Here is a 23,188-nt window from a genome sequence, read left to right on the forward strand (position 1 = left end):
TTGGCAATAGGTAAGAAGGCAGAAGCCTGCTTGCTTCCTGCCAGGAAGAGTCTCTGGTTCTCTTATCTTTCCCTCCTCTTACCTTTCTCCTCCCTCCCCATCTATGTATATCTGTCGTCTGGATGAAGTCTGTTTGTCTTTTTCTTCAGTCATTCATTCCTTACCCCTCCTTTCTCTGCTCCCTGCTTGGTGGGGTGGGGGGATATGTCTGTCCCCTTCCTGTGTAAATGTGTCTTCCCATCTCTCTTACTCCCCTTTCTGTCTCTCTGCCTCTTTCTCTTGCAGCATTTCCTAGGACACGTGGACTGGGAGCTCAGAAGACCTCACTTTTGGTCCCAGTGTGATTACTGAGCAGCTGTGTGGTTATAGCCAAGCTATGTGGCATCTCTGGGCTTCAGTCTCCTCAACAGTATAGGAAGTTAGACTGGATGCTTTTTCAGTCCTTGATGGCTCCACAATTTTGTCACTGAATGAAATGGAATCAGCCAACCCATATAGCAGCTGTATAAACCGCAGACTTAGGCTGGAAGCCCCCAACAGCACTAGCACCAGAGGGCGCTCGAGGACCGCTCAAAGAGGATGAGATTAAGACTTGACACAGGATTTACTGTGTGCTAGGCAGGTACTGTGTTTGCATTACTGCCTCTCATGGGCCAGGCATTGTTAGTGGTCCTGTTTTACAGCGGAAGAAACTGAAGTACCATGAGCTGCGGCAATTTACACATGGTCTGCTCGTCCCACAGACAAGACATATTGAGACAGGATTCACACTGAGTTATCTCACTCCAGAGCAGCGCTCCTGCCTGTGAGTCTGCATTGATTTGGAAACGGATGCTTGTACAGAGGCTACTTCAGTAAGCATCTCTGGATCCCAAATGCACTTAAGTGTTTTGGGCCCAGACTATATGGATGCTCCAGCCAATTCGCTCCTTGTCCTAAGCGTCAACCGAGACTTCTCACACTTTTGCCTAGAACTGCTCCACCCATACTCTATCACCTTAGGTACTGGCTAACATGCTCTGGTAGACTTGTTCTTTATACCTTCAACTGTGCTTGTCCTATGCCATTCTATCTAACCAGGCACATTGTCAGTTCACAGTGTAGTGCTAGGTTTATAGCAGAAGCCTGAATTTGCTAAGAAACTGATGAGTGCCATGATGTTGCATGAACTCTGAGGTTATGTCCCCCTGACCTCTGCATGAGCTATAAACATGTGGGACCTCAGACACCCACATTATGGTCCTCACAGGTGGACTCCAGCTACTCACCAGCAAAGTAACTACTGGATAGATTATAAAGGAGGGCTGAGTGATATTCACTCAGCCGAAGAAGATGCTAGGATCTTCTGATAATCTCAGCTCTACTCAGAAAATATGAGAGCCCCAGATTCATGCAGACACAGCTAAGAGCTGTAAGGGATCCAGAGAGGAAGAAACCCCTGTTTTCACTCTCAAGGAGATATTAGAATACTTGAGATGATGCAACACAGTTCATAAATGATAGTGACACAAAGGTGAACATATTATCAGGCTCTCCTTTCCCTTCTGTCTGTTTTCTCTGTGTCTTTATCTCTATGGACAAATACGGAAGCATGAAGCAGAAAAATGACTTGTGTCATGTGATCCTAAAAGCTAGGATAGGCTCATACACAGCTGGGAGTCTGGAGACCAAAGATCTAGACTTTCATTCTACCCTTGAGTGTGTGAGTTCAACACCCTCTGAAGCACAGCTCTAACACCTGTTGAATACAATGGTTAGGTGTCAGGAAAGCAATGGAGACCCATGACAAGGTTTTTTTTTCACCCTTCCTCTCCCACAGGTTTCCTTCCATTTATCCTAGTGTCAGCAGCACAGTGAGCAAGTAAGGGAGTGAACACAACTGTGTTCCCAGAGGTCTCATTCACATCTTCTGAAAAGAATGATGAAATGAACTGTCCTGGAGCTTGATTCTCACAGAACATCCAAACCCTTCTTTACATCTACTTTCTAATCTTACGCTGGGTTTTGCATAGTACTGACAATGTGATGAATTGAAAGGCTCTCATTTTTAAGAGCACAGTGCAGAGTAAACATTTATGTAGTTTTATAATGCCTTTTCTTCATTTTAGTGAAGATGTCACATGCTCACAGGAAGTCTGATGACAGCTGATTGCTGAGAACCTAAGCATGGCTTGCCACCTTCCTCTTAGGAAAACATTTCCCCTGCCCCTCCTTGCATCTGCTCTGTTACTCTCCAGCCTAGGGCTATAGCCCTAAGAACAGAAGGAGAGAGGAGTGCAGCAGACAGTGCCTTCCACTATTCCACAGTCTGTGGCTAGGATCATTTCAGGGAGTCATGGAGAGTTCACAGAAATAGACACACCCACTCTTTTGTCTCTGTGAGGCTGGCACATCGCTTGGTCTCAATCACCCAAGGCCCCCTGCTCTATGTGCTTAGGATGATGTATTTATCTGGATGGCTCCAGATGGCAGGAGTAGGCAACCGACTCATTTGCTTCTCCCATCCCTCTGGCCCTGCAAGGGTTTCAGAGCTGAGTAGTACATGAGCAGTGGCCTATCTCAAAACAGAGGTGCCCTCTGATGACTCCGTCTCAACCCCAATCAGGAAGGGACACTGTAAGGGAGTTAGGAAGTCCCAAGAAGGAGGAGAGTCCCTTCTATGGCTGGAAGCATCTATTTGGCAATCCTCCACCACCAGAAAATTGTCACAGTGATAAGGACATCTCCTATCTTGCCTGTCACCCAACACAGGGTTCCTTCCCAACAACAGATATCAAGACAACACATGGGACTTAACTTAACTATCCTCCTCTACTTTGGACTTATACCTGGTCAATAGCACAGAAGTATGGAAATTGAGTGGCTCATTATTTCCTGTGTATGATCCTGAAATTAGACAAGTCTCCACAGAAAAGTATGCGAACAGGTGTTTGTGGCCTGCCTCCTACAGGAAACTCAGAGGGAGACAGCTGACCCTGATCTCACCCAGCTCTTACCTGGCCCTTCCCACACCAGTCCTCTGTGAATAGTGCCCAGGGTCCCCAAGGACAGAGAAATAGAAAGTGCAAGTTGTAAAAAAAATGAGCTTTTCCTTTGAAAGGGCATCTATGGCAAGGCTGTCTACTGTCTTCAGTGAAGGAAAAACCACAACTGGGGTAGTAATACAAAGAGACAGATAAAGACTGAAGTAACATCTATGCATGCACTACACAGAGGAAAATAGCCCATGTTTTAAATCTGCCTTGGCAGGCCCAGCTTAGTCAGCAAATCTGAAAGTCTCTGTATGTCATGTCACCTTTGCTTGGGCAGGACCCTGTCCTGATGGACAAGTAGGGTCAGGTAGGGTCCAACTCTGACAGCCCCTAAGTTACCAAGCAGTCACACTGTCTGCATGGGCAGTGTATTATATAACCACAAGGAATTGTTTTTTTTTCTGAGGCTGAGTCTCCTTTTCCAACACCACTCAGTGAGAAGGCTCATCTCACAGCTTCTCAGGCAAGAAGCACATGCCTAACTGACCAACCTTAGGTGTTGCATACCTGTAATCTGACACTCAGGAGGCTAAGGTAGGAAAATCATGAGTTCAAGATCAGCCTAAGTTACATAGTAAAAAGCTGTCACAATCAACAGTAGGCAATAGTCAGAAGAAGGATTGTAATTTGTGGCTAATGTACAAAAAGTGAGACTCTATCTCAACAAACAAGTTGAGTGTGGAAATTCATCTGTAATCCTAGCTACACAGGAAGCAGAGGTAGGAGGATCATGGTCTAAAGCCAGCCTGGTGGGAAAAGTATTAATACCCTACCTCAAAAATGACTATAGGGGCTGGGAAGGTGGCTCAGTGGTAGGGGATTTGCCTTGCATGCATGAGGCCCTGGGTTCGATTCCTCAATACCACATAAATAGAAAAAGCCAGAAGTGGCACTGTGGTTCAAGTGGTAGAGTGCTAGCCTTGAACTGAAGAGCTCAGGCACAGCACCTAAGCCCAGAGTTCAGGTCCCATGACTGACAAAACAAAATAAAACAAAAACTCCGAAAACTTTTGGGTTGTTTTGTTTTTAAGGGAGCACTGGGGTTATAGCTCAAATGGCAGACCATATATTCAGCAAGTGCAAGACCTTGTGTTTAGAACCCAAGTTTTCCCAATTTGAAAATGATAATAAAAAAAGAAGTATGTACAGTCATGGTATTCAATATATATTATGTAAAAAAATGAACTATGCAACTTGTGGGCAGGGATGGAGGGAGAATATGAGGAATGCAAAGGAAGGGGTGACATTGTCCAAGAAGCATTGTACTTATTACCTGATTAATGGAATTGTAATCCCTTTGCATACCTCCTTAATAATAACAATAATAAAAGCACATAATTAAGGAGCCTTGTTTGTTTGGTGTTTTCTGTATTATTTTTCCAGGATGTGGGTTGTAGGTAGGGGCTGAAATACCCTTTATCCTCCGGTCAATCTGGGTTTCCCCAGTCTTGATCACCAGGTAAGGGAGTCAAGGTCCATCAGCATTGTGGGACAGAAGACAGGAGCAGAACCTGTTACCTGCTGTACATCCTGCTGGAAAACACAGAGCTGTAGCCGCTGGTGGAGCCGCACCTTGCGGTGCTGCCAAATGCTCTCGAGCCGCCGCTGGTGGTGCAGCACTTCGTGGACCACATCCAGCACCTGGTGCACTGCCTTGGAGTAGTTGGCTGTGGCTGTGAGGGATTCAGAGTTCCCAGGACTCAGTGGGCGCTGCAGCACATCCAACAGTGCTTTACCATCCTGGCTGACCTGAAGGAAGGAAGAGAGTTCCGGTAAAAACAAAATAAAACAAAACAACACAATAAAACAAACCAGGGGGCTGGGAAGGTGGCTCAGTGGTAGAGCACTTGCCTTGGATGCTCGAGGCCCTGGGTTCGATTCCTCAGCACCACATAAGAAAAAAGCCAGAAGTGGCGCTGTGGCTCAAGTGGTAGAGTGCTAGCCTTGAGCTGAAGAGCTGAGGGACAGTCCCCAGGCCCAGAGTTCAGGCTCCACGACCGAACCCCCCCCCCCCGAAAAAAAAAACAGGTCTAGGAAAATGAGATAAGCGCAGGGCCCAGAAAGAGACAAAGCAGGTCTGCCTGGGAGGTAAGGGGGTGTCCCTGATTAGGCCTGAGAATCTCAGTTCCATCAAGCTTATCACACATCAGTGTGCTGGATAGTCACAGCTGCTGAGGTGTTTAGCAACAACCCTGGAGTGGGGGGGGGGAGGGAGGGAGCGCAGAGCATCCATACTCCTAGGAGTGCCAGTTTGTGAGACCCTCTTCTACTCTTACATTTTAGCTGCCTGAGGATAGTACTTGGCCTTCTATATCTAGTGCTGGGGGACAGAGTCTGGCACACAGTAGGTGCTTGATAAGTATCCTGAGTGACTCAAGGACTGTCAACAATAGAACTTCATTTTAGAAATGAAGGCAAATATGTCACCACTGTAAACCTCTCCTACTCTTTTTTCTTTGGCTTTATCTATCTGGTATCAACCTTCTTCAAAGGTGATCAAAGGCTCTGAGTCTTTTGCTTGTCTGTAAGAGTAATGACAACTACACTACCTCATCCAGTTATGTGAGTACTAAATGAGTTGACACAGGGAGGGTGCTTGATTTAAAGACAGGCACATGGTATTAGCTGCTGATTCTATCCTCACCATCAAGACTTTCTTTTTTCCCATCTCCTGTTTTCCTCTTTATTTCCTTGCTATTTTGTTCTCATATTTTCATCCATTTTTTTCTGTATCTTTTTCCTGGATATAACTCCCTTCTTTCTCCTCACAAGCATATTTCTAGAATATACAGAATAAGTCTTTGGAGACTCCAGCCATGCCCCTGGGCTCCCAGCCTCCCCTGTAGAAGTGGCATAGTTGGAGTGGCATCCTATTATTCCTGCCATTGGAATTTGGGACACCAGAAATTCTGGAAAGTGATATTCCAGGGTCAATACCAGAGGTTCTATAAGTGCTTGGCAGAGTACCCAGGAAGGAGGGCCTTCACAATCTAAAGCAGTGGACACCACAGAATTGACAAGAATTCTATGACCAAGTAAATTAATTTGGTTAAATTTTATGTTAAATTTGGTTAAATTTTATTCCTACCAACAGAATAGGAAGGGGGTGTGTTTCCATGTCTCCCTATGATAGTGAATCAGGAACTGTTGCAGCCTTGCAACCCTTCCCAACTGCAGGCCTGGCTGGGTTCCAAAACACACCAGACTGGCAACTGGCAATCCTGCTTATGTGGCTACAGAATCCCTCTCAGGCCAGAGGGAGATGGGTTTAACCCCTCAATGGAGAAGCACTACAGTGGAGGATAGTTGAGGTAGGAGAGGAAATCCTCCACCCCAACTCCTGCCATTCCATCTCCCATAATTTATTTCTTGGGAGGAATACAGAGGCAATGCCCTCCAGATAATGAAAGACAAATGTCCTGTAGCCAAACTCAGGACAGCTCCATTCAGTACATCTGTAATAAAATGCTTTCTTTGGGCTTTATTTCTCACTCCAGGTGTTTAGAGATGCAGGGCCAGTCCTGGAAATCTGAGTTAACATGAGTTCCAGCCCTCAGTCTTCACATCTGTAGGAGGCAGAGCCTACCTCTAACCTGTAAGATCCACGTTGCTAGAGCCTGAGAAAAAGTTAGAAGAAACATTGTGTCTGTATATCTAATTACCCTCACATTCACAAGTGTAAACAATGTAAGTATATCAATTTTATTTGTACTTTCTACTTTGACAGACACACACACACACACATCTTTACAATCCCTGATACTACCCCAGGAAGAGGTAATTTTTTTGGGGGGGGGGTCCGGTCGTGGGGCCTGAACTCCGGGCCTAGGCGCTGTCCCTCAGCTCTTCAGCTCAAGGCTAGCGCTCTACCACTTGAGCCACAGCGCCACTTCCGGCTTTTTTTCTTTTTGCTTATATGGTGCTGAGGAATCGAACCCAGGGCCTCAGGCATGCAAGGCAAGCACTCTACCACTGAGCCACCTTCCCAGCCCCAAGGAAAAGGTAATTATCACATCTTTACCTCACACAAGAATCTGAGGCTCAGAATGGTAAAGTCAGCTGCATGTAGATGCATAACTAGAGAACTGGAGAGCCAAGATTCAAACCCAGTTTTCACTCTAGCAAAAGCTCTTACTTCTTACCCAGAAGTCACTTCAACAAGCAGCAAACTCACTCAGGACAGTTGATAATAAAATCAAGGTTCTAGATTCCATAAGTTAACATTCTGCTCCAGTCTGGAGTGGGACATAGAAGACTGTTTTTCAATTGCCATGGTCTGGGAACTTTGATTAGCAATCCTCTCACTGATGTTGCTCAAGAGGCCAGAAGTACATTTGCTTCCCCTCCTTACTTGACCTGCTGCTTCTTCCATCTCTTTCAATCCCTCCTGGAACACATGTCAGCTAGACAACCTACTTGCAAATGTCCCTGTAGATGCAGGCATGTGGCCCTTTTCTTTTACTCAAGCAGGAATGTCAAGAAGCTTTCCCTTTTTCAGCCTGAAGCACTCTCAACTTTGCTATTCAGTGGATGGGCCTTTTTTGTTTGTATTTCACATCTGTAACAGCATCCTACTTTAGTACACTGATCTCTACCCCATATCTTCCTTTGGATCTTCTAGTGAGAAAGTTGGTATTTTTTATGAGCTGCTTACTAGAGTGGTCCCTGCTAATGGCTCCAATGGCATTTGCTTCTGCCTGCAGATTTGATGATTCCTAAGCATACCTCTGAGAGAAGGCAAAATGCTTCTCTAAACTCATCCAGGTTAATCCAGAGCTCACAAGGCAATGCTCTCCCACCCACCCAAGCCCACTGATTGTTCTCTCCTTCTCACCTCCGTGTAGGCTTGGGTCACCTGCTCATACAAGGTTTGGTGGTGGTGGATTGCCAGCTCCAGGTCCTGCATCTCAGATGGTAGGCCACCTTCGCTGCACATCTTGCACCAGGCGTCCACTCCTGATAGGAACTAGAAGGAGATGCCAGGTGGGTGAGTGAGGAACACCAGGGTAAGGAATGGATGACTTATGTCAGATAGCTTGGAAATAAGCATGAGGATTTTTGACAGTCTCCTGCAATGGGAAGAGCTAAACCCTAGTAAAAAGACCAGCACAGACTGTTGTTTGAGAGGCATAGTTTCTACAAAGACACTGATTATGAAACTGGGGAGCAGGGCAAATAGTCTGGGTGTTTAAGAGTTTACACCTACCCAGAAACTACCAAGTACAGCACACAGCTGTAAGAACACAGCTTACCACAGCCATGGACACACAAAGGCTCTTTGATCTATGCACACTCACAGTCATGCAGAAGAGTACACAAAGGGAAAGGGGAATAAGAGGTTGCCCACCTATGCTTCACAGGGTGTGCCCTGAGATATGAATAGAAGCAATGAACATCTCCACAGCACTGCCATGAGCCCCTGGGACCTTGTAGAGACTGTTGCCACAAGGGATGGAAGGTTATTTTTTGTGTATTTGTTTTATTTGCTGGTACCAGGGCTTGAACTCAGGGCCTACATGCTGTCCCTTAGCTTTTTTGCTCAAGGCCAGGCCAGTGTTCAACCACTTGAGCCACAGCTCCATTTCCAGATTTGGGCTGGTTAATTGGAGATTAGAGTCTCACAAACTCTCTTGCCTTAACCATATTTTCTAGATCTCGGTCTCCTGAATAGCAAAGATTATAGGCATGAGCCACCAGCACCTGGCCAGGGGATGGAGTTTTAAAGTTCAATAGGATTCCCACTTAAGCCAGATCCCTAAGCAGGGAGGAACAAGGGAGGACAGGGTAGGAGGACACATTCTGCTGTGCCTCTGGTGACAATGGCTTCTCAGACCTGACATATAGACGCAGATCTTCATAGACATCAGATTATTTAAAAATTAAAATTAACAACTGTGGAAAACTGTGGCTCCATGCACAAAGGGCAAGCTATCTGAAATCACTTAGATTTACTGTGTGGAAAAATACACCTTTAAAATGTAAATCATTTTTCACCCCACAGTTTGGAATGTCTGTGATTCCTCTCGCCTGGGTACACAGCTCTATTAAATTAATTGCCTAAATACCTCTTTATCTCATTGCCTAGAATAGCCCATAGGAGAACAATAAAGAGCTGCTAAATAAACGCATAGAAAAAATGGTCTTAAGTTGTTTTTTTCCCCATCCACAGCAAAACAGAGGTATGGTTTACGAGTTTCCCTGAAGGACTAGTAATACCTGATGAAACTGCATTAAAAAATAGATACAAATAAAATTGCTTCTGATCCAAGCCAATCCAAGTCAGAAAATATTAAACAAAGCTAGCCCCACCAGGATCCTTTGTTTTCTTCTGCAATGACTTGACCGCTTGTCTTGGTGTCACTGACAGCTCTCAGCCTCTAGACTGTTGGCTGTTATGGTTGGTTTTCTATTTGGTATGTCTTTTGACATATCAGGTCATCTCTCAGCCATTCTGGAAGAGTGCCAGGTGCCATCCAGCATCGGATTGCAAATACGTGCTGATATCTCAGAAGTATCTTTGTTGAGTGTTTGCTTCAGTAGTAACTACTTTCCAGAAGAACCTGAGAGCAACTTGACGTTCTTGTATTATCAGTGGGAAAAGCAGCTTTTTCCAGGTCCTTGGGATTTCTCTGTAATACCCTGGTAGGAGTCTCCTAACAGTTCTCAAACAATGGTCAGTTTGAGGAGAGAAAGCCACTGAAAAAGAGGGAAGCACAGAGTCTCCTTGCCAATTTGGATAAACCTTGAATAAAGTTTGCCCGTGAGGGAGTGGAAGACAGGATGAGACTGGACATCAATGTCCATCTGGTCCTAAGAATGAGCCAGTCACTACCTTTTAAGAAAAGGAAAAGACAGAGAAAGATTCCTACCAACGTGTAAGGGGAAGCTTGATGTGTAGCATTTACTTATTTTTAGTGTATGTTAGAGCTACAGATAAGAAACAAAGGTGGAGAAAATGAAAAGATACCAGGATAGTCTATGAAACAGTAATGTCCATCGTTTAGTTCTGACACTAGGCACCTTACCTGTTTCATTGGTCAAGTCATAGCCTTATAACAGCCGTATGAGATTAGCTACACACATATACCAAGCACAATGTTATCAGATTTTTGAATCCACTTTTACTTGTATGAAAAAACAAAGTCACCAAAAGGTACCAGTGACAACACAGAACTCGGGTTATGGCTGCAGCTCTTTAGTAGTGCTTGGGTGACAGCAGGGCCTCTCTTTGTAAAGAAGTCTGTGCTCCTGCCATCCCTTGTCCTTGCACCCTACCCACCACCAACAGCCACAGCAGGTCTCTGGGCCTCCATTACCTGCTCAGCCTTTTGATGGAACACAGCCGACATGGCCAGGATGGTGCTGCGTTCATCCAGGGCAGCTGCGAAACTTTTCCACTCCTGGTCCAACTGCGTGGAGATTTGTTTGATTTGCTGGGAAGCGTAATGGCCGGCCTCTGAGAGGCGGGAAGCCACAGACATGATGCGGTTGATGTTGACATAGGCATTCTAGAAAGCAAAAGAGAGGGAACACTTAGTAGGACAGGCTGAAAAGTCAAACACTGGGCACTTTTGGGCTGAGTGAATATTTGGGAAAAGGATTTTCCCAACACAAAAAAGTTTGACGGAGATCAGTGCACACTATATTGTTTTAGCTGTATCAGGCCCAAGGGACAGTTTTCTGTATGACATAAAATCTTGGCAGATAGTAAGTACAGTTAACTGAGATGTTTAACTCTGGGAAACCAGCACAGATTTTGTGCCATTATTCTACATAAATGCATTCACTTTATACAGACTATCTTATATAATCTTGACAATCAACTTATGAAATCACTCAAGGTGAGGGTTGTACAGTCCTCCCAAGAGGATTCTTTGGAAACAATGGATCAGACCAGGGTACAAAAAGAAGGAGGCCAAGCAAGACATTACTCTTGCTCACAAGAGGTTATACTGCCAGGATTAAGTCCTCTACAACAAGGCAATTGTGATTGCCAAAGAAGGTAAAGGAAACATGAAAAATCTACATCTTCCTGTCACAAACCAGATACCTCTCCTATTTTCTCATCTTCCCAATCTTTCCACTCCTTGCCCAAACAGCGAAGGCATTAGCCATCAGCCTTGGGACTTACGTAAGACAACATTTGGAGCCACAGCATTTTTCCATACTAAAAATAAAATCTGTGGATCTCATTCTTATCACTGCTTGACTTGAGAACATTTCCCCACAGATCCCAAAAGATTTCTACAGGTATCTCCAAAATTCATCTGTAGGGATTCTCTTGCCTTGCTGCCTCCTTTCATCTTGCGTTTTGTTTACATTCAGGCCCATCTTTGCTCGCCAATTAAAAAATTCATGAGCATGTGTGTGTGTTGGTTCCTACTAAGCCAGAAAAAAAATAGAAAAAAACCCTCTCATGAAGGGAGAGAAAGAAAACCCCCACAAACACAAGACAGTAGTGATCCTGGTTATTTTTAACTGCTGCCTCCTATTAATTGAGGTGTCAAAACAGCCAAATAATATTGTGGCATCCTCAGGGAGCTCTTCTGAATCACACAATGTCTGCCTGCAGCAGGACAGGGAAGGAAGGCTATTCACACCCTCACTCTTTCAGTAGTACAAATCTCAAATGATAATAAATGTCCTTCAGCAACAGCATTTCTCTAGACTCTATTAGCTCAGGTGTAGTTCATTAATATTCGGTGGGTTTAATGAAGGCTCTTTATTTTCCTTTCCTACTTCTCTCCGGCTCCCCATTCATCTCAGCTGTCCCCAACCTCCAAGCACTCCATCCCAAACCTGGGCCAGGTTGATAAGGTCTCTTAATTTAAAAGGTCTCTGTGGAAGTTTAAAAGGTTAAGTGAGGTACTTAAACACTAATTCATCCTGGTGTCTAATGACTCTCCCTCCCCCACATATGCCAGCTCTATTTTGAACCCCTTTCTGACACTGCACATTTCCCTAATAGAGCTAGAGTATCACTGGCCATGGTTACAAAAAAACTGTCTTTCAAAGATTTAGACATCATTATCAACCTTGTTTTCTGAGCTGGGACACAAATTCTACTGAAAATTAAACTCTATTTATAGAGCTGATAGAAAAAAAAACACTGTACTTGTAAGTGGAAGAAAAGCATGTACTGATTTTAATATTTTTGCCTTCTAAGGGAATAACACTAAAACTTCCCCTAATTTTCCTGTTCCTGTTGTCGTCATAGTTTAAGTTCTCCCCCAAACAGACCTTGAGACAAGAACTCCAGGCAGATAGTTTGTTTGGGCACATTCCCAAGAAGTTCAAAAGAAGGGAAAATGCATAAGGGGTGTATTACTTAGTGGGCTAGTGCAATGAGCATCTGGGCTTGGTTCCTTGGTTCTTTGAGAACTTTTCAGTGACTCCACAAAACACATCTCCCAAGCTATCCCATTGAGGGTGAAGAATTTGGGGGTATTTATGCACCATGTTCCATTGCTCAATGGCAGATGGTCCCTCTTAAAATAAGTCCCTGACACTTCCTGCCTAACCTACACACTCCCAGGTCAGAGAGCTACCATGGCAGGAAGCTGTCACTTCACATAGGAACCATCAGCACACCAGCCCATCCCAAGGGGTGGGTAGGCTGAGGGGATGTAGTTAGGATACTTACAGTGTCTGACAGCGCTATCCTTCTAAACTGATTCAAATCCTGGGACCCTCAATTTATCCAGCTTTACCCACCCAGTCTTGGGTTTTCTATCCTGGAGAAGGATTCAAGGAAAACAGTAAGCAAGACACTGCCCTGTCCCTAGTTGCATGCTATGACTGTCAGCCTTTTGTCATCACTGGCTGTTTACATTCTCCTCCCACCCAGAGAACAGGAGGAGGTGAACTTTGTAGCTATTAGAGGTATCCTACTGTGGCTGCCTCTAGAGAGTGTTAACAGCTTGTCACTCATTCAAATATTTATGGAGAGTGGGCCAGGTTCTGCACTGGGGGCTGTAGGAGATCAAAGAAAAATGAGACAGAATTCCTGCCCACCCACTCCCTGCCCTCAGGGGTTCCACAGCTGAGACGTAAAACAAATCCTCAAATAACTGTAATTTAAAACAAAATGAAGCAAGTCACTGTGAGGATTCTGAGGGAAGAGGTCTGAGCCATTAGCCGAGATATTGGGAAAGGCCTTCCTGTATTCAATGGGGTGGGGAGGTGGCTGGCTCTCCCAGGTCTCCTTCAGCCCTTAAACTTGTGATCATAGCTGATCACTGAAAACAAACAAACATTTTTTTAAAAAAGACCAGAGTTACATCACATTCTAAAGACTAGCACAGTAAATGTTCTGTTTCCTTATCAGTGGGCAGGGAAATATCTTATTAAAACTAACAATTATGTTTCACAAAAGAGGTTGAGGCAGCTTCTCTCACAATAGAGGGATAACAGGATGTTGACTCATAGATTTGCTCACTATTCTTCCTGATGCCTTGTTTATCAGAAACCAAAACCCACAGGCAAGTTTCATTGCCCGAGTTCATCATCTTCTTTCTCCATCCTAGAACTTGAGAGAAATAGGCAAATAGATGCTACACTGCAGTTGTTACTGAGTACAATGACTTCTTTGTGACTGTTGATGCCTCTGTGAAGGAACCTTTGGGAGTAGTTTGTCCATGGGACATGGCAAGCAGGGGTGGATATTTTGGCTTTTTTTACTGTCTTCTCCAACCAGCTTATTCTCTAACCCTCAACCTTCTGCCTGGCTCTTGCATTTCCTCCTGCTAGCTTCAAATGCCTTTTCATCTACTGATGAATTCATCAGTTAAGGCATAAAGTCAGTGGGTCAGAAGTCAAGAGAGATGAATTCTAGTTCCATCTCTGGAACTCACCTAAGATGCTAATTAAGTCCTTTGTGCCTCAGTTTCCTCACCTATCAAATGAGGGAAGTGAATGAAATAATCTCAGAGCTACCATTTCTGAGAAAACAGAGTGAGTGCTGCTTTCTCTAGAGGAATACAGAACCCAACCTTACTCTCTGTGGGCTGTAGCCCCTCATCTCAGGTTTGCTCACTGTCATCTAGTATGAGCACTAAGGGTAAGTTCTTCAGGTTCCACCTGACCCAAGATCAGCTGTCCTTCCTTCCTCCTGCACTTCAGTCCCTTCCTCTGATTTCAGCTGCTCAGGCTCAGAAGGTAATAACTTGATTAATAATAATAATCTGCCTTGATGAGTATCTTCTTCAATTTTTACTTCAAAATTTCTTTATTAAATTTCCCATACATATGCAGTGCTGATTATGATTTTAATATTTAAAGTCTGGCATAGGCTGAGATGTATCTGTGGTCTACTCTATAAAATGCAGTACGCCTTCAACAGTGTGTTGGTCATTTGACCATCATAATTCCCCTCAGTTTATTCTCTCATCATTTTGGTCACAAGCAGGAGAAATAACTAAATTTCAGCAAAATCTTGCTAACTTGAAATTATATATTGGCAAGGCCTTACTAAGGCAACTATGTTTATCGCAGCATTATTTACCATAACTAAGATATAGAACCAACCCAGATGCCCCTCAGTAGATGGATGGATTAAGAAAATGTGGTTTATCTATAATGGAATTCTATGCCTCTATCAGAAAGAATGACATCACTTTATTTGTTAGGAAATGGAAAGACTTGGAAAAAATTATATGAAGTGAAGTAAGCCAGGCCCAAAGAAACATAGGTCCCATGGTTTCCCTTATTTGCAATAACTAGTACATGTGTAGGACAAGCAGAAAAGGCCAAAAGCTATGTACATATAACCATATAAAATGATGTTAAGCAAAATGAACCCCAAGATAGGGACACAAATATCTTTTTTTCTTTCTTGCTATTGTTTCTAACATATTTATAATGTACCATGTGATTTTTTGTTTCTTTGTATGTTCCTCCCTGACAGTATAATCCCTGTTTTCATTGTATGTGATGTCGGTGCCCTGCATCTTGTATATACACTTCTCTAATTCAGGAAGGGGAAGGGAAAAAACAAAATGCTTAAATAAGGATATAGGTTGACCTATGAGATGTACAAAACACTATGTTGAAAATGAACTTTACAACTTTGGTGGGGGCAGTAGTTGTGGAGGTAGGAGGGAAGGGATGGTAGGGATAAACAAAGGAGGAGGCAACAATGTTCAATAGGAAATGTACTCATTACCTTGCTCATGTAACTGTAACCCCTCTGTACAGCATTTTTACAATATAAAAACATACAAAAACTATTTCCCTAGAAAAAAAGAAACTATATATTGGCACTCTGCCTCCACTTTTACTACCTACACATTTCTCAGTTTTATTGCTTCATTCCCAAAGTCATTAATTGGAGATGACAAGATGAAAGGTCCTTTGTCTCCTGCTGTGATCAATTGAAATGAATGGAGCAGTCACTCTCCTTAAAGAACTAGTAGGTACACTCTTGATGATTTCAGGCTTGCTTACTGGGTACCCACATCAAACCTGCTTCCTGGCTTACTCCTGCTGGCTACAAAAACATTCAATTATCTACAAGATAATGATAACTTTCCATCAAAAAATGAGATTTCTGTAAACGAGATTTCTTCTGTGGTATACTCTGAAAGAAGAAAATGATTCTTGAAATAATTGTTTGAAGCAAGCTATGATTTTGGTAACTATACTTTGTGTCCAGGGTCTGATTGTAAAGGAAGATCATTGCCAAGAATGCACATTATCTGAATCCCATTCACTTGACTCCTAAATGTTAAGAGTGAACTTTATACTCCTGTGGCCCTCAGTCTTCCCTCTAAACCAGAACAGTAAGTTACATGAGATAAAAGTAGATAGCCTGGCATCTAACCATTAATGTAATGGATGTCATATATTTTCTCTCATCCAGTTCCAGCAGATTGGTATTGACTCGACAAGTTGTGCAAGCCAATCAAAGTATTAGTGAAAAGTACAACAAACAGAAAAATTGTTCAGCTATTCCAACAAGAGTCAAAAGTAGTTCAATATCACATTGTATTTTACAGGGAGCACATCACAATGTTCCATCTATTCCTGAAAGAGGCCTTTGCTATAGGATCTGCCATGCTTCTCAGTCCTTTAGTTATCAGAGCTGCTCTAGCTACCAATCAGGACCTTGTCCTACTTACCATCACGCCCCTTCCCCAAGACCCCCAGCAGATACTTCTGGTTCAGTGCTAATGCCCTGAATTATCTGCAAGATTTCCTTGCCCCAGAGATACCAGACTTCATCTGAGGCAAGCTCAAAGCAATGTCCTTCCACATCTGAAGTTGAAAAGCAGATATATCTGTATCTTGGAATAGACTTAAGGAACCTCCAACTGCTCTGGCTAAGTCTAGAGCAATTACAAGTGGGAACATCTTGTCCTCATTGAAGAGGACAGATTTTTCTGCTTATCTTGGTCTGGATCACAAAAAAGGTTATGGAACCTTCCTCTCTATGAGGAGTGGGTGGGGGAGGGGAGGAGGCATTTCATCTTGTGCCCTAGGGCCAATGTGATCTTTTGTCACCTCCACGGAGGCAATAGGAAGTCTCAAAGAGAGCAAGCAGTTCTCAGTTCCATTACAATCAATGGGGCTACATCTTTTTAATTATTACTATGAAAATTAAAGTGGTGATCTGTCTGTACAATCATCATAGGAGGTGAGGCATAACCATTACTTTCAAGTCACTTTCCCTAATGGGGCTCAGTTCTAGTCACAAGCTCTGGAGGTCATGACTAAATTCAAAAGTCATGGGAAAGGAAACAAAGCCAATGCATAGAAAAACCATTCAGGCCAAATGTTCAATAAAAATGCCAAGAACACATATAAATAGTATTACCTCAACAAAAAAAAACATGTGCACACCGAGAAAGAACCCTAAATATTATTAGTTAATGACTGCTTATTTTGTACCAATATTTAGGGCTCTTTTTCTAATCTCTATTCTTTTCATATAGATTAGTAGTTTTTAATATAAACATATAAATATACGAATAATCAGAAAAGAATGTGTCCTTATAAAACTACTTAAAACTAATAAAAAAGAAAATACATACATTAAAAACCTACAGAAGATATTCTCCTTCTTTATCAAAGGTAATAATCAAAATTCAGTTGTCTATGGGTAATAGAGCTAGAGGAATATTATTCAACTCATTCCTCATTTTTATTTTTTGTGATACTGGGGATCTAAATCAGGGCCTTTCCAGGCAAGCTCTTTACCACCTAGGTATGTCTCCAAGTCCTCATTCTTCTTAGAAAGGCACAAAGGTTGTTTCTAGTTTCTTTCTACACTATTATGAAAAATGTGAGAGCTGCCAATTATTTTTAATTTTTAATTTGAAGATTTGGTAGTTTAAAAGTTAAAAAAGCTGTGTGCCGGTTGCTCATGTTTGTAATCTTAGCTACTCAGGAGGCTGAGATCTGAGGGTCTTGGTTCAAAGCCAGCCAGGGCAGGAAAGTCTGTGAGACTCTTATCTCCAATAAACCACCAGAAAACCAGAAGTGGCGCTGTGGCTCAAGTGGTAGAGTGCTAGCCGCTAGCCTTGAGCTGAAGTGCTGAGGACAGCACCCAGGCCCAGAATTCAAGCTCCACAACCAAAATAAATAAATAAATAGATAATAATAATAATAAATTAAAAAATGAATGTATCTTTAATGGATGAGGCTAAGTTATACCCATTCAAAATTTTAATTACATTTTTCTACCTCATTTGACTTTGATAAAGCTTTTATTTCTTTTAAATTAAGGAATATATACCAAAATGGTCAAGTTTTAATGAGCACTGCTTTTATAAGGAATGAAAAATCATGTAATTTAAAAGTCTTCCAGAAACAAAGCTAATGTAATAATCTCATTTAGGCGAATTGAAGGAAATCAGGTATTTCTTGAATATAACTGGTAGATAATTGAAAATACAAAATCAATCAAATGGCATGTTTGAAGTCACAAACAAAGACGATGAATGGGAGAGAACTCAGGTCTCCTGATTGGTTCCTACTCTGCTCAACCCCTTCATCTACTGCTATATTTTTTCTTGTGCCTAGCAGCTTATCAAATTTTTATTTTGTCACATTCAAAAAGAGTTATGAGAAGTATTTGGAGAATGCCCCCATAGAGCTCTCAGATGCTTTGTAAGTAACTTTCAATATGAGTAAGAAAGAGATTGTATTAAAGCCACGGAGAGCTCAGCCTCTCCTTCTGCCTCCTTTAATAACACCGTGTGCACCATTTACATCTTTGGAGTCTCAAGCCCACTTTGAGTCCTGGAGTTGTTAAGACATCAACTTTTGATTAATTAGTTTAGCATAACCATGTAAACCTGCTGATCCCACCTCAACAACATATGGACACCGGGATGGGAACATCTGGAATAAGAACTGTCCATGCTTGAAACTGTACTATAACAGCTATAACATGTGATGAGCTTGAAATGAAACCTCTATATTCTGCCTTCCTGAAACCACAGGGTGCTTTTGGGGGGTGGGAATGGGGCAAACTGGGCAGCTGATGGATGGCTATCTGGTCAAGTCTGCCTGAACAGTAGGTCAAACCATGTGGAAGCCATCTGTCATTGTTGGCTAGAGAGGGGAAAGGAGCAGGAACAGGCCTGGCACTTAGCATGATAATACTGGCCCACGAGGCCTTTTGTCCCTCTGGCCTGGCTTGCTGCAGGGATGTTTCCTCCAGCAATTGCCTCACAAACCATTAAGCAGCCACAAAAACAAGTGCTGACCATATGTCCAAGGGCCATAGAAACCCAGAAGCAGGGTGAAGGAAAAAGAGAAGTATCTCTTCCTTTCTCAGCTTTGAGTAAAACCTCCTTGGAGGGGTAATGTCTCTGTGAGGCCTCTCTGTAGGATTGCAATGTTAGGAAAGTATGGGTATAGCTGGCATCAGATGTAGGAATACCAGCAAGGAAAAAAAATGATTTGGAAAATGCAGCTATTCTAGGTGGGGATGTAGTCATTTTAAGCTGCCTTTAACATTGAAATGGAAGATAATGACGAGACTTCAGAAAGTATGTTTATGAGTATTTTATCTTCTAGGCCTTTCTAGTAGAGGACCCAGCATCTAGTCAGAGTGTGGTCTGTGATAGTTGAATTACCTGAAAGCTGGTTGGTAAAGCAGAACACCAGTCCTCTCTCCTACCTTTAACAAGAAATCTTCATTTTAACAAGGCAGTCCAGGTGAATGGGATGCACATGAATGTGTGAGATTTTCTACAGTTGGGAACTCCAAGGAGTTGCCAAACAAGGACTATTTCTTCTAACATTTTGGACCCTGACAACAGTAGATGGACATTTGTTAAGAATAACACTGTGTCAAATGTTGTGCCCAAAACACAGGACTACATTTCAATTTGGGACATTCTCAGCAAAAGTATTATCTTTAGGCTTTGTTTATAAGTAAGGGGGTAAGGCCCTGGGGAACTTCAATTATTTGCCTAAGGTCAGAAATGAGGAAGAAAATACAGAGATGTGGTTGGCACTTCATGCTCACACCCACTGAAATGTTTTACTTTGCCTTAAATGTGAGAATAGTGGGTCTGGCCAAGCACATCCATCAATGGAGAGAGAAGATGATAAAGAGAAATTTCATTCAATGATACTAAAAATCATATCCCAAAGAAATAGAACACCTGGAGAGAACATTCAATAAAATATCATCTTTGAAGCTTCTCCATTAAACCTTTTACTTGCTCTGGCATTCCCAATTCTCTGGAATTGGCAGAGGGCCAACAGGTGGACTTCTCCTGTCCTCTCCCTCCTTGAAGCAATGATCTCCACATGAAAATCCAAGGCCACTCACTCTGGGAAACAGATCAATAAGACAGCTCAAGATGAAGACAATTCTTTGCCCATTTAGTTAGTATCTTGACTTGCAGTCCTAAATGTCTTATTCTACCCATTTATCTAGCCATCCATTTGTTCATTGAACACTACAAGGCATATAAAATCAAGGGACATACCACAAAATTCTTATGTTCATGGAGCTTACAATATAGTAAAAGTCAGACAATAAATTGATGAAGATTTACTACATAGTTATTTCAGTGCTTCACAAAATACTGCTGGGAAAATGAAGGGTATGAAGGGTTGGAGAATGTTACAAAAGAGAAATCAAGGCAGGCTTCTCTGAGATAGCAGTGCTAAGAGGAGTGAGAGAGGTATGAAACCATGTGCTTCTCTGGAGGAAGAGGCTCTAGGCAGACTCAGTAGCAGGGCCAAAGCCACAAGGCAGAAATAACTTTGGTGGGTCAAGAAACAACAAGAAGCATCTCAGGGTAAGTAAGCTGAAGAGGCTAAGATGCAAGAGGTAACTGGGGCCTACACTAAGTAGAACCAATTTCAAAGAATTTGAGCTTTTATCTTGAGAAGGATAAGAAGATGTTAAAGCATCGTAAGCAGGGCTGGGAAGGTAGCTCAGTGGTAGAGTGCTTGCCTTGCATGCATGAGGCCCTGGGTTCGATTCCTCAGCACCACATAAGCAGGGAAAAAAAAAGCCGGAAGTGGTGCTGTGTCTCAAGTGGTAGAGCACTAGCCTTGAGCTGAAGAGCTGAGGGACAGTGCCCAGGCCCAGAGTTCAGGCCCCACGACCACAATCCCCTCCCCCCCCAGAAAAAAGCATTGTAAGCAGAGGAAAGACATGATCACTTGAACTGATGTGCTGAGAATACACTATAGAGATGCAAAGGTAGACACAGGGAGACCAAATGGGAGTCACTGCATCAATCCAGGGGAAAAAATGATGGCAGCTTAGACCAGTGTGGCAGTGAAAAGAAGCCAGAAGAACTTGCTAAAGGAAATCCTCTAGCCCTTTCTCATTTCCAGGCCTCTAGTTGTATCATAAACTCTGACCTCTGGTTCCTGTACTGCTTGCCTCCCATGGGCCCACCAGCTCTGACTTCTCACATTGTAAATTTCCTGATTTGCAAACATCTTGCTTGTAGGTCCTTGATCAGCTTCTTTCCTTCTCAGGGCAGTTATTACCCATGTCCAGAATGACATGTTGCAATGTTGCTGCTGCTGATTATTATACATATTTCATGAGTGTGTCCTGCCTCACAGCCTTGTCTGACGCACTAGGTTTCACGGACCATTTGATGTTGTTCATTCAACTCCAGGAGACCTCAAAAAAGGGGCATGTGTCAGCTCTGGCTGCATTTCAGACAGATTAACTCCTTGGCAGTGAGTAGGTAGCCCTGTGGATCATATGTGTAAGTGTGTGGGTGATCTATGAGGCTCAGGGGGCAAACACAGAAAGTACCCCATAAATAACCTAGGGCAAGAAGCATGCTGACAGAGGGCCCTGGAGAGCAGCTGGTGGGAGCCAGAAGAGAGGTACTACAGGCTGTAGACAGAGAAACAAGTGAGGCAGAAGGGGAAAGGAATCTAGGGCCAGGGTGGAAAGTGTAAATGATCAAGAGAGAATGTGGATCCAGGCCAGTGCCAAACTTGGGACAGAAGTATGAGCTGCTAGCCAAACTCTGAGGATCAGTTCGGCAGAGTGTTTTAGAAGGAACTAGGCTAAAGAACAAGGTCAGGAAAGGCAGTACTGTGCACTTGAGTGACACCGAGAAGCCTCTGCCTATACTCAGGACTGTTCCTGTGTTTTCTATCTGAGCAGGCGTCTATCTCCCTACAGGGCTGATGAGAAACTAGATGGAGAAGGAACAGGAGGCATTAGAAGAGCTGATGGGGTACAAGAAGTAGGGGTAGTAAAAGGTAGGCACTCTCTGGGTCAGGATACTGCTGAAACCAAGGGAAGCCTAACCTCCAACTAATGCCACAGGCTAAGTCTCAGTAGTTTTAGAGTTTGCTCCTAGGGTGAGCAGCAGTTGGCTATTGTCTTTAACTTCAACCTACGATTCTCAAATTGCTTCTCACTCTTGTACAGATTTCCTGGGTTCCATCATGTATAGTTAAACAAGGAACTAGAGTAGCTGGATCCAGATGTGATTTTTTTTAAAGCATCCAGCTGACTGCAGGAGGCAGTCCAAGTGGAGGTGTGGTGTCTCACACACAGACACACACAGGTCAGCCGAGTTAGAGCCATGGTCTCAGCATACTCCATCCATTTCCTCTATCACTCAAGTTTCATGCTGACAATGGTTGCCAAGAGCAGAGGGCATAAATGGGTTCTGTGTTAATCAGAAAATAAAATCTATTTCTCCTACTGAGTTGGGAAAAAAGGGAAATTCCACCCACAAGGTTGCTTGTGGAGATACAAACACTGCATCCTGTTGAACTCCATTGGTAAGAATAGGCTGGCTGGTGCTCCATGCTGTTCTTTGCAATCACAGAGTTCCCTGAACGGCCTGGCCTGCCTTAGGAACCACAGTGTAGCCCCCAGATAAGTGGATCACAATTATTCTTGTCAGGAAGGGACTTTATTTCCACTTTTAGGGTTATAATCACAAAAATAAAGGTTCTGGGTCATATGCAACATGAAAAGCCATGCAAACTAATAGTTCCTCAAGACTACTGTCATTCCAAGAAGTACATACTTCTTAAGCATCCTGACTCCCAGGTCCATCCCTGACAAAAGCCAATGGATGCTGTTATCCACCTTCTTTCTGATCACTGTTGAGTTCTGCTGGAGTCATACCCTATGGAGGTTGGGGGAGGATCTCAAGAGTAAGAGTCCATGTTGGATGCTAGTTGCACATACCTGTAATCCTAGTTAATTCAAAGGCTGAGAACAGAATGATTGTATTTTGAGGACAGCCCAGGCAGGAAAGTTCCTAAGACTGCTTTCTAACCCATATTGGGCATGGTGAGAAGCATCTGTCATCCTAGCTTTGTGGGAGACTGAGATTAGGAGGACCACAGTTCTAGGCCAGTCCTGGGCAGAAAAGTCTGAAAAGAAGATGGGAGTGGTAATGTGCAAGTGAAATCCAGTTATGGTGGAAAACCAAGATAGATGGATCATTGTCTAGGCACATGCCTGAACAGGAAGCAAGACTCTATCTTAAAAAATATCACATAAACCGGGTGCTGGTGGCTCATGCCTGTAATCCTAGCTACTCAGGAGGCTGAGATCTGAGAATCACAGTTCAAAGCCAACCCGGGCAGGAAAGTCCGTGAGACTCATCTCCAATTAACCACTAGAAAACCAGAAGTGGGGCTGTGGCTCAAGCAGTAGAGTGCTCGCTTTGAGCTGAAGAGTGCAGGGACAG

General features: G+C 43.2%; 1 protein-coding gene across 16 annotated transcripts in view; it reads right to left on the reverse strand.

Moving 5' to 3' along the window:
- Kalrn (kalirin RhoGEF kinase) overlaps positions 1-23,188 on the reverse strand; it is a 611,632-nt gene that overhangs the window by 313,772 nt on the left and 274,672 nt on the right. For all 16 annotated transcript variants that reach the window (XM_070030027.1, XM_070030026.1, XM_070030024.1 and 13 more), the window contains exons 7-9: positions 10,349-10,540; positions 7,867-7,998; positions 4,551-4,781 (exon numbers count right to left, since the gene is read on the reverse strand). In XM_070030027.1, coding sequence (XP_069886128.1) covers positions 4,551-4,781; positions 7,867-7,998; positions 10,349-10,540 — 555 coding nt within the window. The remainder of the gene's footprint in view (positions 1-4,550; positions 4,782-7,866; positions 7,999-10,348; positions 10,541-23,188) is intronic.

This window comes from Dipodomys merriami, unplaced genomic scaffold, assembly GCF_024711535.1.
Source record: "Dipodomys merriami isolate MVZ:Mamm:240054 unplaced genomic scaffold, mDipMer1.0.p SCAF_2, whole genome shotgun sequence".
Taxonomy (NCBI): Eukaryota; Metazoa; Chordata; class Mammalia; order Rodentia; family Heteromyidae; genus Dipodomys; species Dipodomys merriami.